The sequence below is a fragment of the Dasypus novemcinctus genome, chromosome 23 (genome assembly GCF_030445035.2).
Source record: "Dasypus novemcinctus isolate mDasNov1 chromosome 23, mDasNov1.1.hap2, whole genome shotgun sequence".
In the NCBI taxonomy this organism is placed as follows: Eukaryota; Metazoa; Chordata; class Mammalia; order Cingulata; family Dasypodidae; genus Dasypus; species Dasypus novemcinctus.
The window spans coordinates 39036156-39057377 of NC_080695.1; the positions used below are offsets into that span (position 1 = coordinate 39036156).

General features: G+C 39.5%; 1 protein-coding gene across 4 annotated transcripts in view; it reads right to left on the reverse strand.

Annotated features, from left to right (window-relative positions):
• METTL9 (methyltransferase 9, His-X-His N1(pi)-histidine) overlaps window positions 1–21222 on the reverse strand; it is a 40965-nt gene that overhangs the window by 17961 nt on the left and 1782 nt on the right. The window contains exons 1-4 of one of the 4 annotated variants that reach the window (XM_004462986.5): window positions 20757–21201; window positions 10904–11094; window positions 6986–7195; window positions 1554–1738 (exon numbers count right to left, since the gene is read on the reverse strand). In XM_004462986.5, coding sequence (XP_004463043.1) covers window positions 1554–1738; window positions 6986–7195; window positions 10904–11094; window positions 20757–20921 — 751 coding nt within the window. In that variant the 5' untranslated portion in view covers window positions 20922–21201. Of the gene's footprint in view, window positions 1–1553; window positions 1739–6985; window positions 7196–10903; window positions 11095–12707; window positions 12762–20756; window positions 21202–21222 lie in introns of those variants that run through there. The other 3 variants (XM_004462987.4, XM_004462989.3, XM_058286283.1) reach the window with 3 other exon arrangements.

Below are 21222 nucleotides of genomic sequence, written 5' to 3' on the forward strand. Positions count from 1 at the left end.
TCATATGCCAGATTCCTTAGACTCAACAGGCAATACTCCATACGTATGTCCACAATCAAGGGGCCTGTTTTCAACTCCTAGTGGCGGGTGCCCTCTTGTTCAGTTTGACTTCCTCTCTATTTTTAAGGTCAGAAATACAAGGAAGTAAAATTCATGCTTAGATTAATGTTTCTTCCCCCTGCTATTCCCCCTCCTGCTATGCCAGGAAGTAGCATTGAAGTTATATCATGAGGTTGCCCAACAGGATACAGGAAGCCAGGACATGACAACCTGATGACTAGTGATTGCAAATGCAGAGAGATGGAGCTAAAGTTTAATTGCACAGGGGACAGAACTGAAACAAGGACAGGTTGCTGAACTATCTAGGAGGATATTTAGTAGGCTCTTCACTGTGCGGCATACCATGACATATAGGCACCCACATTTTAAGCAGCTTTTCCTTTATCATGACAAGCTATTCAACAATAGGAATGAAAAAATAGAAAAAAGAAGATGAGGGAGGGGATATCTATTCTGTTTAGTCTTCTCTTCCCCACCGTCCCATGTCTAAAGAATTCCCTGCTTCTCCCACTATCAACACAAATCTAAAACCATTTGGTATATGTTAAAATAAGCATTGAACTGAGGTGGGGGGAGGGAATGACACACGAAGAAATTAAGGACCAAGTGAGAGACAACACAACACAAATCCATATAGAACTTGTTATGTTATAACCAAGCATTAGTATTATTCCTTTACAAGAGATTTTCAGACATTTGATAACTATGACACTTGCAAAATATTAACACATCTTTTAAAATTGTCTGCAAGCTCTTGAGATTTTGAATTAGGTAGTAAAATAGAAAACTGAAGATTTTAAAAGATTAACATGTATAACTTATATAATAAATAATTTTATATTAACATATATTAAACTTAGGAAAATACAAGTCATAACTTTCAAACCTGACCTGAAATGCAAACCACAGAAACTGAAACTATGAATTAATGTGACCAAATCTAGAAGTCATAGCAAATATGAAGTGATATGAAATCAAACCATTTCTTCTAATAAATTCTTCAACACTGAAGAAAAAGACCACACAAGCATCAAAACATCCAATGTTACACAAAGAAAACATACATGCTGGGATGCAAATGTTCTTCTGATGGGGAAAAAAAAGATAGCAGCATTTATTATTTTAGAATCTGGAACAAAAGATATAAAATGCAAAACAAAACAGCTATGACATTGAGCAAGTATAGGAAAAGGCATCATTTACTGTTTGACTCAGCTTACATACTAATAAATGGTTTTTCTACTTAAAACCAGAGAATATAGAGTCATTTTAGGCTTTCAATCTCAAGCAGGTTGATTCCTCTGAGTACTAGTTACTACCACTCAAGGACATTAAGATGAACATTAACCAAGGCGGTATTTTAATTGGGCTAACTGTATTCTTTTAAATTCCATTCTATTTTAATGCCAAACGATGTTTAATAGTGCACAGCCTAAAATCACCGATACCAATCAACGTCTACCCAGAGTAAGAGTCTGCCTAATCACACTTACCGTTTTCCACATAGGGATGAAAGGGCAAGACCAGGGCCAGGATGACCCTGCCTCTAGTTGGCTCCAAGACACTTCTGATATCTTTCAACAAAGTCAGAGGCTGATCACAGCGGTCCAGCAAATTCAAGCAGCTGATGACATCATACTGGAACCCTGTATTCTGCCATTCATTTATACCAAGCACTCTGGAAAAATCAGAAAGAACTGGACTGATACACACATACCCATTAAATCTTTAAAAAGAATAGGCCAGCAGAGGCTAAAACTTTGCTCTCTAAAGCAAAGCAAATTCAAAATCTTCATGTATAATTTACATTTGCAGTAATAAAATGATGGGACGAGAGAGAAATAACAACCATATTTCTTTAAATTTACTGTTTCATCTATTTCCAAATCTCAAAGCAAAAGAATAATCATCACGTGTTCAATAAGCATGAAGAGACAGGATGATAATAAATAAATGGTTATGAAACTAGAGTATCAAATTTCTGAATATCAATAATGAACAGCAGAGTCCTGCCCAATCTCTCTCTCTCTCTCTGTCTTCTCTCTCTCTCTCATACATATACAAACAAAAGGATCTTTGGTAAACGAGACTTTGATAATACTGAGCAGATACTGTAGAGATATCTTCAAAAATTCTAAAAGTATAATGAGGGCTGTTTTGAAAAACTCGTTAGCATAATGATTTTTTATAGCCAATGGCAGAACAAAAAGAAAGTACACCACTAGCTGCATCTTTTTCGACCTAGATTTTTGAAAAACTGAAACAAACCTCCTCCAAAACAACATTGTAACAAACTTCAGGGTACTAGTCTGAATCCTCTGTTGTTACAGATATTTATACACTAAATATTGCTTCATGTAAGTAGGGCATTAAGGCTTGACAATCACTTTGATGTACTGAAATTTTGACTGCAGTGATAATTTTAGAAACTGGTTTAGTTCATTCAAAGAAGAATTTCAAAACACTGCAGAAGATTCTACTTTCAGGATAAAAACAGTTCAATTCCCATTTTAAAACCAAAACAAACAATTAAAAAGAAAGAATAGCGGAAAACGGACTTTGGCCCAGTGGTTAGGGCGTCCCTCTACCACATGGGAGGTCCGCGGTTCAAGCCCCGGGCCTCCTTGACCCGTGTGGAGCTGGCCCATGTGCAGTGCTGATGCGCGCAAGGAGTGCCCTGCCACGCAGGGGTGTCCCCCACGTAGGGGAGCCCCACGCGCAAGGAGAGCACCCATAAGGAGAGCCGCCCAGCGGGCGAGGAATGGCGCCGCCCACACTTCCCGTGCCACTGACGACAACAGAAGCGGACAAAGAAACAGACAAAGAAACAAGACACAGAAAACAGACAACCGGGGGAGGGGAGGGGAATTAAATAAATAAAAATAAATCTTTTTTAAAAAAAAAAAAAGAACGAATAGGGAAGCAGATGTGGCTCAATCAATTGGGCTCCCATCTACCATATGGGAGGCCCTGGGTTCATGTCCCGGGGCCTCCCTGTGAAGGCAAGCTGGCCTGCACCCACGGAGAGCTGATGACCTGCGCCTGCAGAGAGCTGTTACAGCAAGATGACACAACAAAGGGAGACAAGCAGACACAGAAGAACGCGCAGCAAATGCACGCAGATAGCAAGCAAGCGGGGGGGGGGGGGGGTGTGAAAAAAATAAATCTAAAATTAAGAAAAAGAAAGGATAGTTTGTATATTAACACCTTGGCCAACAGGCAATTTAAAATCAAATTAAATAAATTGGAAAAAACTAAGGTACACTTGATTTCAAAAAAAAAAAAACAACAAAAAGCTTAGGTCTAGCTTTTTGTGGCTCAGGCGACTGGGTTCCCGCCTATTACATGGGAGGTCACTGGTCAGATCCTAGTGCCTCCTAAAGAAGACGGTGAGCTGGTATGATAGGCAGGCATGGCAAGCTGATGCAACAAGATGACACAACAAGAGACATGGGAAGGAAAAACATAATGAGACACAAAAAAGCAAATGAGGTGGTTCAAGCAATTAGGCACACCTCCCTCCTACATCAGAGGTCTTGGGTTGGGCTCCTGGTGCCTCCTAAAGAAACAAGGAAGATGAACAGACACAGCAAGTGAAAAACAACAAGGGGATGGGGACAAATAAATAAATAAATAAATTGTTGTTTCTTTTTTAATTTAGGTCTATGTGCAGTGAGGCAGGACCCAAACATCATCAACATCTGCTTTAACCTAGAATGTTCTCACTAAATCCATTTCATAATAGTTGCATATTTGTACTGTCCATGTTGGAAATTTTGAAAGATAAAAAAATATATATGCTCCTTAAAAAAAATATGGTTTTAGTACTGGGACAACTTCATCCTTACTTCTGTTTTGTGATTTTTATTTGTTAAGCTCAGTTCCACTGATGAAACCAAGTTTATTAGCCCCAGGCAAGCTGCATATTAGCCCAGGAATTCTAACAAATGAGGAAATGAAAGAAGTGACTTGTCCAAGGTTACACTGCAAGTCACTGGCAAAGTAAAAATGACAACTTGGAAATTCTCCCTATATGTTATTCAAGTCAATCTCTCTATATAAGGTGAGAAAAAACCCGATAATCAATCTTGGAAAAGATGCTTTTGATATGGCAGGTTGAGAGTGGATGGCAATCTGCATTTCTCTGTCTCCACTACCTTTTCATTAAAAAAAGACAAGAGGATAGCAACATGAGAAAAAGAAGTCTTAACTACAGTCTTTTCTTTTCAGGAAGATCCCAAACCTACACAGATAACGGATTAAAGTTAAGCATTTTGCAAAATTATAGATCTTTGTTCTCTGGTAAAAAATATACATACAAAAATTAGTTTTTGATTATCCGCATGTGAACTGCCTGTGGGGATTTAATTTTAAATTCATGTCCTTTACCACTCAGCACCTTGCCAGCACCTTGTTTCCTCAACCATCAACATAAACTCATTTTAACATTAACTTTTTGGTAAAGCAGCCTGAGGAAGGTGACTGACTGTGCTGCCAAATTTTCCTGCTAAAGGGGAGCAGTTTTTGTTTTATTGTCATTTGAACTGTGGGATTGTTCACTAGTGCATACAATCAAGAACTGTGTAATCCCTTCCTGTATCTATGGCTTTTCTGAAAACAGTATTGCTAAACCTAGAGGCAGGGTGTCTATTTAGTGGGTTATTTTCAAGAAAATGACGTACAGTTTCCTTTCCAGTAGGATTTTTTTTTCCCTTAGAGAACTCTGTGACAAAGTGATCAGTATTTTCATAAATCCTGAATAAAGAAGAAAATGCCAACAATATAAAGAAAACTTGTTTTGTTTTGAAAATTAAAGCTACATCCTTAAACTTTTAACAACGTAGAGGAAAAACTCTGTCTACCTGCTGTTTATTGATCTATTTCAAAACTGCCATCCAGAGCCTTAATTTAAAAGCCAGTTTTTTGGGAAGCAGCTGTGGCTCAAGCAATTGAGCTCCCGTTTACCATATGGAAAGCCCAGGTTGGATCTCCAGGACCTCCTGGTAAAAAAAGAAAAAAGGTGTCCCAGACCTGCACGGTCCAGAGAGGGCGGGCCCCTGCGTGGCAAAGCAACACACCAAAAAAAAACGATGACACAACCAGATAGGAAAAAAAAAAAAAAGCCAGTTTTTCATAGGCCCAGATATTGAAGAAAAACAAATAGCTTCCTCCCCAAAGAAGCAAAAAATATGGAATTAAGGGGAGCAGATGTAGCTCACTGGTTGAGCAACTGCTTCCCATGTACAAGGTCTGGGGTTTAATTCCCAGTACCCCTAAAAAACAAACAACGATAACAAAAACCAACGCTCATTGGGGAGCACATGTAGTTCAGTGGTTTAGCACCTCCTTTCCATGTATGAGGTCCTGGCATCAATCCCAGTACCTCCTAGAAACTTTTTTTTGTTTAATGGAATTAAGTGGAAAATTTGCCTTGACATGGGTTCGGTACACACTAAATTTAAATAATAAGACTTTCTCATTAAAATTTCAAACTACCAATAGTCACAAAATTTGACACTCTGATCATATATTTTTACTTCATACTAATAATTTAGTATGAATTTTTCCTAATTATTATGGGAGGAGGGGCAGCTAGTATGAATTTCCCATGTAGGGCAAACTGCAAAAGGATTTTGGCATATATCCAATATGTGCTATATATTAGGAAAAAAAATTAGACTAAGTATTTTTTATATGGTAGATAAATTCTAGATTACATATCATGTATCTAGGTATATTATATTACTAATGCAATATATTAATGCCAGATTTACACTGAAAATTCCATTTAGTAATTTAGTCTCAGGGGCTTTAATGGCAAGCAAGGAAAGGGGGTGGAGGATGTGATAGGAAACATTTAAAGACATGTTTCCAACACCTTCTTCCCCAGAACCACTTCAAAGCAATGATACAGGAATCAAATTAGGAATCTGGCATGATTTAAGCCATTGTTATAACAAAAGGCAAAGCTATCCAAATTTTGAAATGGTAAATTAAATTATAATCGAAGGAAAACAGTTCAATTCACCACAGAGACCCACCAGGACCTAACCTGAGACAGATTAGTGGAGTTAAAGTTAGTTCAATCTCACATCAAGCGAAGTCTCCTCCTCTAACATCCCTAAGAGCTGTTTAAACAGTGGCAACAATGAGGAGTTGGATGGCTCCAACTGTAAGGAAGGTCCCTCTCCTTTACCTGGTAACCCAACTTCCTAGCTGTGCCCAATCATAGCAGACTATACCTATTCCTTCCTTCCATATAAAATCCCATCAAATCTGCTTATAGTGATCCTCATTTCCACCCACCTCCCCCTTGGCCTTCCCTCTTCCAGGCTAAAACTTTCCATGTTTTGCCAATGTTCAATCCAGTCCTGCTCCAAAAGCTACACTGATGTACTGTCTCTAGGATTAGTGTGTATAAGTGGAAACTTATGTGAACAGGAAAGTGAGTGTTTGCAAAATTCTTTCTTTTCTTTCTAAGGCAAGGCCAGGCTTCCAAAATATCATCAAGAAGGCAAGAGGCTTCACATACTCCCCTCCCACCACATTCTACACTTTGTACCTTCTTCTCCCATTCAATAGAATTATACTGAACAAAGAACAGCCTTCCTCCTAAGTCTATCAAGCAGATGATCTTAAAACCATGACTTAAGAACAATAGATTCTAATTAGGGAACAAGTCCCTACATTTATTTCCCTTTTCCAGTTTCTCTCTCACTAGCCCTTTTCCATCCCGACAGTGCCTCTACCCCAGAAAAATACTGCCAAAGAAAGATTATTTGTCTATAAATTTCCCTTAATTATGATACACAAAGATTTTTTAAGAATTCCTAGTCATGGAAAAGTGTTTCTGGTTCATATCCCTTAAAGAAGAAATACATCTAAAACCAAGAAATACATTCCGAACTATTTCTAAAAATTATACCTGTACTTCTTTTTCTGAAGCTGCCAGATCATAGTTTCAGATAGCTCAGTGGCATAGATTTCTTCGAAATGAGGGCTCATGATTTTTGTGACTTCTCCATCTCCAGCACCTAAATCAAGAAGTCTATGGGATTTCCAGTCTGGATTAATTTTAAGCAGTCTCTGAAATTGATCTGGTGAAAACACAAACATTGAACCTCTTCCTAGCAACCTGAAAAAAAAAAGAAAAAAAGAAAGGACAAAAATGCAGGATTCTATACAAAGTCATCCCCCTACCACACACACATACCAAGCACATGCAGTGATCAGCACCAACAGACTTCTGAACTTATAAAATGTGCATTAATGATTAAAAAGCAAAGCTAATAACATAACAAAATACCTCCAAATATCTTTTGTCTTTGGAGTTGTAGATAATGCCCCAAAAGGAATGGGGCATGGAAGGCAACAGAAGGCAGAAAGGGAAAAGGATGAGAAGAGAGGCAATGGGAAGAAGAAATGTATAAGAAATTAAAAGATGAAGGTGAAGGCAGGAAGAATTTAAGTCCAACTAGGAAAGAAAGGTAGAAGGAAGACTAGAAAACATGTGTATCAGTAAAAAGAGAAGAGAGGCCAACAGAAGACAGCTACAACACTTGGCAGAACACTAAGCAGAGAAATCAAAGCGGAAGCAAAGCCATTTAGAAAAGGAAACTAAACAACGGGTGAGAAAAATAGCTTTAATACATAAAATTTTTAAGCAAAACTACAGAAAAGATGAAAAGAGAGGTCCTTGTGATATCAGTTAATTTGCATTAAGGAAGTAGATTCATATTTATATAATTTGTTGCAGTCTGTATGTTATACAATTGTCTGGGTCCTATTATTTCCAAAGATCTTAAAAAACAATTAAAACCACAGCAATGCTTTGAAACAAAGAGATTAAGAGGAGTTAAAATGGAGATCAAAGAAAACTCCCAGAAAAGCTGCTATATAACTCAAACCAAATCTCATGGAAGCTTCCTTTTGGGAAATAAAACACACTCCCTACTTAGAACCTGTATTCTAGCTCTCAAATCCTAGTTTGTTTAGGGCAATGATTCTCAAACTTCTTTTAAGTAGCAGAACCCTTTCATTAAATGAATGGAACTTGCAGACAATATAAAATGATAAAAGGAGAGCTGCTCTTGTTGAAATGAGGCTGCAAACCCTGGAGCTGCTTCCAACCCACTCTGGGCCTTTCTCTGCATCCTGAGGCACTCCCTCCTCAGACCCTGGACCATAGTTTGAAAACCATTGGTCCAGAAAAAGGCTGGGAAATCTGTACTATACTACTACTTTCTGGAAATAATCAGAAGGTACCATATGCTCACTATATAGTGATTAGAAAGATGCATGGAACTCAGTGCACATGGCAAGACTCGGTGCAGGAAAAAATAACCATGATGGTGCTGATGAGGAGCTCCAATTCACGTAACTCCCCTTCTCCTTTTCCTCTTAAGGCCATAGGAAAGTTTGACCAATGCTAATCCTATATTTATAGGAAGTATTCTGTCCCACAGAAATGCTAAATTATAGGGGAAAGGAGAGCTCAGAGATTGCTAAACATGGTGCTACCTGCTACAACAGCTTCCTCGGGGAAACCAGAGCTCACCAAAGAAAGGCTGTTTTTAATCCTCAATTGTTCACATCTTCCAGTGGAAAAACAATGAGAAGACAGCAAATCTGAGAAAATTTACTAACTTAATTGAAACAGCTCTATAAAATTTGACACAGAGCCAGAATCAGAGTAGGAAGAGGTTAGAGGCAACATGTTTTGGGAAATGCATATTGCCAGTGCTAAGGCAGACCTGCCAAAGGACCAAGAGTAAGTTACAAACTAGTTGTTTTCCTTATACTTTTTAGCTACAAAATAACATGCTTCTCTAACAATGTATCTGGGATGTAGAGAACCTCTAGAGCTAGAGGCGTTCATAAGATCATGACTGTTTAGACTGTTCTACATCTAAAGGAATCAGAGAAAGAGAAGTACTGTCCAATTTCCAAAGAACATTAGCAACCGAGGCTCTACAGGAGCATTAAAACTATCAAAAAATCCATCAAAATCCATCAAGCCCAGTGTTTCTGAACCAGGACCAAATTTGCCCTCCAAGAACTTTGGGAGTGGGTGGGAGAGTACTGGGTAGTCACAATGACTCAGGGATGCTATTGGTATTTAGTGGACAAGGCCAGAAAAGTTCAACTGCCTACAGTATGTGGGATAGTCCTTCGCAAAGAATAAGCATCCCACTCAAAATACCAAGACACTGACCCAACCCAGTACAAGGTTTCCAGTAAATATATATCATGGAAAGCTACAGCTCTCTCAATTATCTTTAACTCCCTAAGTTAGTAATGACCATATGTTTTTTTCAGTGTTTAAGAGTCACCTTAGGTTCTTTGGCCACAATCCAAGTTCTCTCTAGATTTAGAGTCTACGGAGAAGGTATGCCTCTTCCTTATAAAATAAACTCTGAAAATAGCTATCAAGTCACTCCTTACTTGGCCTTCTTGCAGCATAAAGGAAATCTGATGAGTATCTTCAGTAATTAATGAAAGTACCACAGTAATTACTTCTGTAAGAGCACTCATGGCAATAAAATACCACTGCCATGGATGGAAAGTACCAAAGGGCTCAAAATTACATTTTCAGCTGAGAATGGACACAAGGCAAGAGGAGGCCAGGGTCCAATAGAGCAGAGGTGAGAAGAAGCAGTTCAGAGTCTGAAATCTCCCTAATTATATGCAAAATATTGAATGTAAGTACTTTTTGAAAAGAGGATTCCTAACTTTTATCACTTTCAAGAGGTACAGGACCCCAAAAAAGGATAAGAATCACTGCTACAGTGCCTCACCTCTTTCTGAAGAAAGAATAAGTAGTACAGAAGAGAAATTCAATGCAGCCCATTTTAGGAACAAAATGTCAGGCTGAGTTATATAAACCCAACTATCAACACAAAAACAACAAGTGTTTGTAAAGTAAACTTAAGACAATTTCATATAAACAAAAGAAAATGAAGTAAGAAATCTTGAGAAATGGCTCGTGGTACCTAGGAACATATTTAAAGACCAGATGACAGAACTAGGGATCCAGACAGTCAATAGAAACTGGCTCCAAACCTCAAGGAAAAAAAGTGGGCCCAACTGGTGGCTTTAAGTGGCCAAACGAGGTTTTTTAAGCACTGACCACTGCTGCTTCTCTTTGGCTTCCTAGATTCTCAGGCTTTGGAGGACGTTTAAAAAGTTAGCAAAGAAAAGACAGAAAATACTTCTCATGCTTTTTCTAAGAATTTATATGAAGGACCCATCCTGGGACAGAGAATTCCACAATAAATTTACAAATTTCTAAGCCTAGACATTGTGTAAGAACATATGCAGGAGCCTTTACCTACTGTAGGGGTTAACTAGATCCCTACCAAAAAATTTATTCCTGAGATGTGTGCTTAAAGCTAAGGAAATCTCACTGTGTCACCCATCTCTGTTAAGAACTTGCTTCTAAGTCTTGCCATTCAGTGTGGTCAGGAGCCAGTGACATCAGCTTCACCTGGGAGCTTGTTAGAAATGCAGAATCTCAGGCCTTTTCCCTGACCTATTGAATCACAATCTGCATTTTAACAAGTCCTGGGATGATTTCTGTGCACAGCAAAGTCTGGGAAGCATGGCCCTAAGTTCCTACTGTTATAAAAAATATAGATTAACAGGACTATTTATCAATTTCTGGTGAACTTAAAATGTATGACTGCAGAAGGATATGACTCTGGCTGCTATCTACTGCCAAGGATTCTGGTAGAAGTGTTGTAACTGAGGTGGGTCAACATTTTGAACATGGTAACTTTCCTTTTCCCTTTTTCTCTTTTTAAACCAAAGGATAAAGAAAAAAAAATATCTAAGATTCACTTACCCATTGATAGATGTCCTAGACATAAACAGGCTAAAAACAGATGACACAAAAGAATGATATAATTGGATAAATAGCCAGCCTGATTTTTCAATGCTGTTGTTTAAGAAGATCTGTGTTCCTTGATCAAGGTAACTCTGAACAAAGACAGCCTGGAGTGATTCGCATAATTTCTCTCTGTTGCACACATACCACTATAAAAAGAAGAAAAAAACACAACTGAAACATCATCTAAGAAAGTCAAAAACAAACTTAAAAAACAGATACAGAACACTAAAATCTCTCTAAGGTTTCCATATATTATCACCACATGGTAGTTTGGAGCAGAACCATTAAGTCATATCCATACGGCCTAGAAAATGTAAAATACATCTTCATACATGATTTTTCATTTAATTCTCCTAACAACCCTCAGGGCAGGGGATGTCACATTATTGGGGGATGAGAGAAGGCTGGTGGAGTCACACAGCTTATCAGGTGGCAGAGCCAGGCCCTAGACCCAGGTGTTCTGACTCCTGGCCCAATATTTTAGTCACTACCCACTCTGGAAAAGCTCTGTTGGCCTCTTCTTCACTGGGATTCAACATCAGGAGGCAAAGAGCTAGCATTAGTAACCTGTGCCTTAGGTAAGAAAACAGGCACATAATCAAATGACTAAACTCAAAATCACCAAACAAATCAATGGCGAGTAAGAAGCAGAATTTAAGTGAACACACCAGTAACAGGATCTCTTTCTTCTTGTAGGCTCTACAGAGACCCTTAGGAAATTTTAAGGATGCTTTACAAAGAGATTGCATGACATTCTTACAGACGGGCAAAACATGCTCCAGAAAGATTAAGAAGTTACTTAAGGGCACACTGCAGTCAATGAGAAGTCAGTGAGAATAACATGCTAAGAATCAGATTCCAAGGAACAGGCTCTAACCAAAGTACACTTTAATAACAAAATTAACAAACACTTAGAGTTAGTGGACCAAAGAAGGGGGAGGTAGATTATAATGGTGCATTAGCTTTAAAGCCAGCCATCAATCATCCTGCTCTGGTTATTCCCAGGTGACCTTGGACCAGCCACTTTTCCTCCAAGCCTCCATTCATTCAGCTGTCAACTATAGTATCACTGGTATCTATCCTCATAAGATATTATGAGGATTAAAAAAGATAATGCAGGTAAATCCTTAACAGAGTGTTAGGCATACCATGAGAATTCTATGATTATTTTATAGTAATAATAAGATTGTTTTGACATGGTCTAATAAATAACAGGGTAAGCCTATTAAGTACAGTGTTGAAACTGTAAAGTAGACGAGTTATTACTAATCCATTATCAGCTAGGAAATAACTAATTTCCCAATAAGGAGTCTAATGGGCACAAGTAACATGCTTCCGCCTAGCATATACAACCATTTATCAGCAGTAAAGTATCCCGTAACTGCTTGCTTAATCAGTGGGCATCATAAGCTTGCTAAATGCTGAATGAACTCTTTGGTAACATTCCTGACACTAGCATTAAAAGGAACCAGTTTTAAACCAATATAAACAAGCAAACAGGCTAAGTTTCAAAGATTAATCTTCTCACAAACTCTGGATCCTAAACTGGATAAACCAAAACCTTTCCAGTTGTTGACAGATTTGTGCTAATTTACCATTTAAACACTGTTACCAAAACTGCCGGGACTTTATATAAAACTATTTTATTTTTCTCAACTTCTATGATAAACTATGAAGTTTCTTAGATTTACTATCTATACTTTTTTTCTTGGTCTGAAAAATGTTCTTTCTTAATCATTTACTATTTCTTAATACTCACTGTGCCTGAAGTTATGCCCCAGTGCAGGTCATAAACCATTTCTTATTATACTGGTGACCTCCTAGTGCACAGTCTGAATTCTGTAATGCTGAGGCCACTCTGTCTTTTATGTATTTTTTATTCTCTGAAATGACTAATCGAGATGAAAGCCATCACCTTAGTAATAGGTAATCAAGTGCATTCTATGAATGTGAATGAGAAGTCAGTTAAGTGAAACAAAAAAGCCAAGGATCCCTTGGCATCCACTTGTAAATAGACAACTAGAACAACAATGGACTCTGACTTCCAGAACTAAGCAGCAAGAATCAGCACCACTAACTGCAAATATTGTTTTCTAATGCAAGAGGAAAGCTCAAAGTTTTTTAACGGCGTTTCTCTCAATTCATCAATATTAATATTCAAACACAAATGTGAATACATATTGCCACACAAACGTCTTTCAGAAAAGAAACAGTTTATTGAATGTGCTATAGAATAAAAAGGAATCAAGTCTTCCTTTAAACTATAAAAGTTGAAATTTATGTCCTTCCTGACCATTTGCATGATACAAATGTCAACTCCACAATAGCATTATTCATAATGGCCAAAAGTGGCCACAACCTAAATGTCCATCAACTGATGAATGGATAAACAAAATGTGGTATATCCATACAGTGGAATATTATTCATCAATAAAAAGCAAGGAAGTTCTGATACATACTGCAATATGGATAAACCGTGAAAACACTGTGCTAAGTTAAAGAAGCCAGTGACAAAAGGTCACATATTGTACAATTCCATTTATATAAAATGTCCAGAGATAGAAAGCAAATTAGTGGTTGCCAAGGTTTGGGGGGAATGAAGCAATGGGGAGTGAATGCTAATGGGTATGAATTTCTTCCTGGGTAATGAAATGTTCTGAAATTAGATGGTAGCGATGGTTATACAACTGTGAATCTACTAAAAACCACCCAACCGTACAGTTTAAAAGGGTGAATTTTGTAGGATTGAAATAAATCTCGTAAGAGCTATTATTTTTTAAAAATATACAAATCTAAATATAGGTAACAATTTGATCTTCCAGAAATTAAAAGTGGTTTGAGAACTTAAGTTACCTAGCAAACACCTTTAAAATGCAAATATTTAAATGCAAATCTTATGTTCTCCCTTTCTTAACAAGTCTTAAAATATCTAAAATGCTCAATATGGTTTACAAGGCTCTACCCAATTTCTCCAGTCTGCATCTTGCATCCACAGCCCCACCTCATGCCACTCCCTACCCCACCACAACACATCACTCACCATGTCACAAGGTTCTGCCCTTCTTTCATTTTCTGGAAGTCTCTTTTCCCATGGCTGTCTCACAGGGCGTTTGCTCTGTTCCTACACTTCCCATCTCCCCAACCCACTCTTCCTTCTTCACTGGGTTAATTCAACCTTAGCCTGAATATTTCCTCAGGTAAGTTTGCCTTGAACTTCCAGACCAGGTTAGTTCCCCTTGTTTTAATACCCTCTCATATACCCTATATGTCTCGTTGGTAACATTTATGGCCACTGAATTAAATAACTGTACATAATTGCACGTTCAGGGTCGATCTTCCCAGGTAGAATGAAGGCTTCATAAAAGCTGGGATGAGACTGAACTGGTTTATGCCTGCACATTCCCGGCACCCAGTCAAGTGCCTGGACCAAAAACAGTAGGCACTCAATAAATGTTCATCAAATGAACTATTGTCAAGAATCACGGGCAGTCTAAACAGCTAGAATTTGGAGTTTTGGGCAAAATCCTAAAGGGAATATAAGGGAACCACAGAGAGAGCTGTCATTTGGTTTCTGTCGATTTCTGAAACTCCAAGGCTTTTTGCAACACCTTGCTTAAACCCCATTCTGTAAACAGTGGTTTAAGCTACCTGCCTGCTACAAAACTGCATTACCACAAGGAAAGCAATGCAGAAAGATTATTTACTGAGCACCTACTGTGTGCCGGACACCAGGGCAAGTGCTTTTACACCTGGTATTTCTTTTACCACCTTATAACTTCTGAACAAACAGTAAACTGGGGGATCCCTGGATTCAAGCCGATTCAAGCCTCCTTCCAATACATGTTATTTTACAAGTTTGTTTCTAAGAAGTTTTTCACTTAACTCTACCCAGTGTTTCACCTTAAGACACATGATTCACTTTTAGAAAAGAAAGCAAGTCCACCCAGCTGAACTGGACTGGACATCTGATCTTTAGTAGTAATTTAGTAGCTAAATTACTATAGGCCAAGGTTTCTCAATGGCATAACTAAAAACTTACAATTGGTGCTGGTTACTCCTCTGTTAGAGAAGGCAAGCCTATGCATTGCAGGATGTTTAGCAGCATCCTTAGCTTCTACCCACAGTTGGCAGTAGAACTCCCCCATGTAGTAACAACCCAAAATGCTTCCAGACATTGCCAAATGTCCCCTAAGACGCAAAATCACCTCTACTTGAGAAATGCTTCATGCGCTTACCCAGAAAATTGCATTGTTCTGACTCTCCAATAGAGTTTGCTGAAACGATATAGGTTTAACAGTAGTGTGCTAAGACTTTAGATGACTGAATTAAAAACTGAACTCACTGGCCTCAGAGAGTTTACATTCCAGCGGCAGAAAAAACAGAAACCAAGGGAAACAAACACTGGGATTATGATCTTGAACATTAAAGTTCAGCACCTTTAAATGAGCAATCACCCATAAGGCAAAATGCTGACTACAGAGAAAACCAATGCCCAAACTCCTGCAGCCATCTGACAGTCCCCTAGAGTGACCTCTCTCCAAAGAGAGCAGCTTAAATGATGAGAAGCTGTAATGAGCTTGACAGCCCTGGGTGGTCTGTCTGCAGGTTAAAGTGCATTTCCAAGGAGGTGAGTTCTTTAAATGTGCTCCTCAAAGGCTACAGAGACAAAGGTACACAGGCAAGAAAAAAGTAGTATGCTTTTAAATTTCTCCATTTAGAATACCAAGTACTACCCATACTAGGGTTTGACTCCTCAGAAGGAAACCAGGAAGAAAAAGGGTCTTATTAGCACCTGCCTTTAAAGCTCACTAGAATTTGGTTCCATTTAAGTAATCATGGAAAATTTTTAAATAGCAAACATTAATCAAATCAGTTATTCCTTTAGTCATCTGCTGATGTCAAGTATAAAGTGGGATGTGATAACCAAATATAACATCTTCTAAAAATTAAACTAAATAGCAATGTTCTCTCTACTTGTAACAAGATGACAAAGATATTAATAATTAGACAAATAATACACAGTCAATTAAGGTAGACAACAGGAGTCCTGAATGTGTGTTTGACAGTGACAGCTAATCAAAGTAAAATATTAGGCCACATTGCCTTAACGATTTCTCCATTAAGTCATGAACACACCTGAATCTTTACATAATATTGGCTGATAAATTACTCTTATATTTACCTGTCAAACTATATTTGCTTAAACTGGGAAATGCTAAGTTACTCTGAAATTATTTTTTGAAGTTCCTTGACTAGTCAAATGTGGAATTCAGCACACCGGCAGAATTAAAAGTTATAAAAACCCAACTTACTGTTTTAGTAAAGCATTTTTGTTCACCTTTAGGCTTGATGAAGAGAGTCACAAACTATGGATGAAGGCTAGAACTTCAAGCAATTGTCCCCTGTTTACATAACTCACAAACTGCAAACACTTCAGCTAACTGCAATGACTATGCAGAGGTCCACAAACAGTGGTGACAGTTTTCCATTAAGAAGGCAAGCCTAGGCTCACAGTCCCTCAGACAACACAAGGTTTCCTAGAATGGGTATCTGATAGAAGGGGTATCATGAAGTAATAGAAAAAGTCTGGGCCCTGAAACCAGACAGAGATGTGCTCTGCCATCTATTAACTCCATGCTCTTGAAAAAGTTTCATCTCTCTTAGCCTCAGTCTTCTGTCTGTAAAATCTGGTACCATCTGAGGACAGTACCACCTGCCTCAGAGCATTGTTATGAGTATTGAAGGGGATATTTAAAGTGCCTGACACACAACAGAAGTCCAATAACTAACTGTTTATTTTCTTCCTTTTCCTGTCCAAAGTCTGCAAAGGTCAGTCAATGCAGAAGTGCAGTTCAAGGGAATGTCTGAAAAGTACACTGTAGGCCTGGGCACCTGCATTTAGCAACCCTAAAAACGATCAGAAAGGCTCCAATGCTTGGGGTACATGAACACAGAATCTTTTCTACTACAGGGGATGATCAGAAAATCATATCTAAGAGATTTTCTGAGATCAAATCAGTACAGACATTTCACTATTGACACATTCTTACACCTAAGCACAGCAGAGGAGTAAATATACAAACCATCACCATATTCTATAAATAATGAACCCAACCCAACATTCAAACTCTAAGGAAGATTTTGGTTTGTAGAATGACAAAGCACCTCCTCATCCACGTGGTGAAACAATTTACACAGATTAGATTAAGTTGCTTGGCTTTGATTTAGTGAACAAATAAATATCCCCCAGCAATCTTCATTTCAAATACTCACTCACTGTAAGTATTCTACAATCCTAAAATTTTAACAAAGCCTCAGAGGGTCTAAACAATGGAACCCTTTTATTGGAAGTTATAAGGGTCTCCCAGGGCATCTTCAAGGGGAATGTAAAGGCTCCTGGTAAATTCGGCAGGAAGAGAGACTCTAGAGAAATTGCACCAAACACCTGTTTAGAGTTTCAACATGGGTTATAAGGAAGGAAAGAAGACCTTTCCAAAGTCTCTTTGGTATTCGGCTGAGAAACTCTCGAACGCAGTTCAGAGAAGGGTATGGATCCACGTGTCCATCTGGCCAGCTGGCCAACTGCCCTGACCATGATTAACTCATGCTTGACTTCAGTCAGCACTCCATGAGGTACATGGGAGGTGAGGAGGACAGGAGAACAAGTTTGTCCTTTAGCACAGCAATGAACCTCTGGCTGTGATGTCTAATTATTTTTTTTCATTTGGGGAAAAAAAAATCATTTTAATTCTATCTTGAATCTATCATCACTTGTGGCACAGCACAGCTCTGAGCAGATAAAAGAAGGTGCAATAATAAATGTCACAAATAACACATATACTTGCAACTTTAAGTTATACCTTAATAATATGGGATAATGAATGTTGTTTATGCTTTTAAAAACCTTAGGGTACACCACCTGGTGGAACTGTCATCACTAGGTACCAGCAAGTTGTATTATAAATCTTTTTTCACTCCATCAATTGAGAAGCTGTTCAATGACTTACTACCGAGGCCCTAGTTAGTGGAGCCTATGTGTCCTTTCAAGTTTCACTAGCTCATAATAGTTGCATTAACTTTAAGTACTACATTCACAAAAAGACTAGATTCAAAGTATTATTGTATGTATGCTGTTTTCTTTTTAAGTTCTGAGTGTGCCCATTTGAAAAGTGACATCTACTACTTTCTCACTGCCTGACTCTATGTCTCCCCAATGAGTTCATCTGCAACCTTGCAACCTATGCTTAAGAATAAGCTGCTGATTAAGGAGGGTGGGAACTGTCTCTTGGAAAAATTCTAAAACAAAGCTCAAAGGGGCTCTGCGTCTCCAGACTATACTAAGTAATGATTTATAATGAATAAACATTGTCAAGATTTCCCTTTCAACTCTAGAACCCTCCACCATAATTCCTTATAAAATAACCAAAAGGAAAACTTGTGCTAAGTATGGCTCAATCAAATCCATAACCATACGTTCAAGCAACTCCAAAAGAACCAGATGTGGCTGGCTATGGAATCCACAGACCCAAATGAACACCAGAAGACCTTATATAAAACTATTAATCTTAAGGGTAAAAAAAATAAAACAAAAAGAGTAAAGTTATTGTACAAGCAACAAGTTAGAAGGCAAATCCAGGATCCTGGAATATAAAGCAGATAACAAATAATAAATTCAGCCAGGTTGCAGAGAAGAGTCTCCTACCTCATGTTATCTCTCTGTGGTTTCTATACACACTTTTCATTTTTAATCTTTATTCATGGACAATTAATTATCATAATGTGGATGTATTCATCTCAAAATAATGTCTGGCTGGATTCATTATTCTAAGAGTTGACCTCCCTTAAATATTCAGAAAGCACCAGATTAGTCTTCACCATGGAGAAATTATCTGTGAAATTGTCAGTGCAAATGGTTAAAACACACACACACATATACATGAGTGGAATCTCAGAAGCCATTTTCCTACAGAACTCTAGCAGACAGCGTTTAAAAGGTATCCTCTGTTAGGTGGTATTCTGATGCTGTCAACAGCTGTAATTCTACTAGGCTCCATAAAAGTGAAATTGCTTAAACAGTTTTTCAAATTTTATTTTATAAAATAAGCCTAATTCTATCACTTCTTGGCCTTTTGGCTAAGGTCAAGTGAAAAGCCTAATTCTTTTATGAGCAATGAAAACTTACCAAGTTGGCAGCATAACAGGTAATCACAAGTGTTAAGCATCTATAGCTAAGAGACTTAACCATAATTCCACATCAATGGAAATAAGCCTTTTTTTCCTTTTATTTAGAACCTTATTTCTATCAACTGTTTGTTAAAAATGACATTTCTAACATCATTCCATGCTATTATACATACTCCATATGAAAATGTGACATTTTGGTAGCACAGTTATCAGTATAGTACTCTGGAGTTGTTTCTTAAGAATGAACTAAAGTAATTATTCCATAACAATGAACGTGGTTTTACAATTTATGATTGCTTACTAACTTTATGTACACTTCTTACAATATCACAGAAATGATTACCTAACAAACTGCAATACCTGGGATATTAAAAAAAAAACTACAGAAATGTAGGATTCCTTTCAAAAAAGGAAACCTAAAACTGTCTGCTAAATCAAAACTAAATGTGACTTTTCTGAATGAACTGCTTTATCTACTTCTTAGATAATTCATTACATTCATTAAGTCGCATGAAATCAACCTGGATGTTAACCACCTGAAAATCTGGCATTCTGAGAAAAAAGTAACAGAAAAACAAGAAATCTCTGAAAATGACGATCACAAGATACATGGGAAATAATTAGCTACTGCTCTCCGGATTATACATGCTAGTTATTATAAATCAACACTTCTGGCAGAATTCAAAAGCTTCTTCTAAATGAACCTCAGGTTAACTCCAAGTGTGGTCAAATGTAAAACATGTCGCTCTTAATTCTACAGCTGACCTGCCCATACCTCTTTAAGTGACACGAAACTGAACTAATGATAAGACGGTAACCAGGTCACAGCGCATCGCTCACTATCCACAACTACAACTCTTAAAAGAATTCACTCCTGCCCAGTCCTGTTTTACAAGGCCTTTTTCCTGTAACAGCTTGCATCATCTTCCTCCTCATAATTATCTTTCCAGTCAGATCCTAAGTAGAAGTTTAAGGGAAATTTCTCCTGGAAGAAGGGAAAAGAAGGTTCTGTGTGATGGCAGTGAGGACCTTTCAAACATTTTTAACTGCTGAGGGAAAATGTCACCCGAATAAGCCCGGAGAGTGAAAGGGCTCACGATGCAAGGTTAAATTTCTTTATGGCCCTTTGTATATTCAGAGGTTCAACTAGACTAAAAGAGGGACCGGCTCTTCGTTCAGTCTCTCAGAGGTTTGGAAGGTTGTCCGGGGTGACCGGTCTGGTCCGCTTATTTAGCTCTCAGGCCCCTCGCCACGCACCCGCCCCCAAAGTTCCTCCCGTCCTGCGGCCGGGAGTAGACGCCTAGGTGGCCGGGTGGCAGCAACCACCATCGGCGACAGGGGGACAATGCTGGGCTCCGGGGCGCTCGCGCACGGGCCCGGGGAGGCCGTTCTATGACCGCCCCGTGGAACAAAAGGCGCGGCGGGGCCCGGGCCTGGCGCCCGGGGGTCAGGGAACCCGCGCCCTGCGGGGAAGTCGTAGGGAAAACTTTCCGAAGGGCCGGAGCGCTGGAGCCAGGGCCCGGCCTCCCTCTCGCCGCGCGGCTCCACGCCACCCCGCACAATAGCCGGGCCGAGCGCGGGAAGGCCGGGCCGCCACGCCCCCGCCCCGGCCCCGGCCCCGTACCTGGTGGTTCTCCTTCCTGCCGCCCGCGGCCGCCGCCGGCCCGCCGGGGCCGCTCGTCATGTTCACGTACAGGGAGCGGGTGAGCGGGCTCCGCAGCGTCCACATCCTCCGCGCCAGCCACACGGACGCCAGGCTCAGGCACAGCCAGCCCACGAATAGTCTCATCGGGGGCCGCGGCCGCTCGCTCCGATCACCGCCGGCGCCGGGGCGAGGAGGAGGAGGCGCCGCCGCCTCCGGCCGCCGCCGCCGCCTCCGGGGCTCGAGCCATCGTGCTCAACTTGCCCATCCAGCCCGTTCAGGGCCGAGGCGGGGGATGGGGAGGAGCGGCCAACTCGCAGCCTTCCCACCGCCCCCGTCCCTTCTGCCGGCGGAACGCCAACGCCGCCGGCGCCAGTTTCCACCCGGAGCACGTACGGGCGGCTGGGGCGCGCTCTCCCCGGGGCGCGCTCCCTCCGTCCAATAGCGG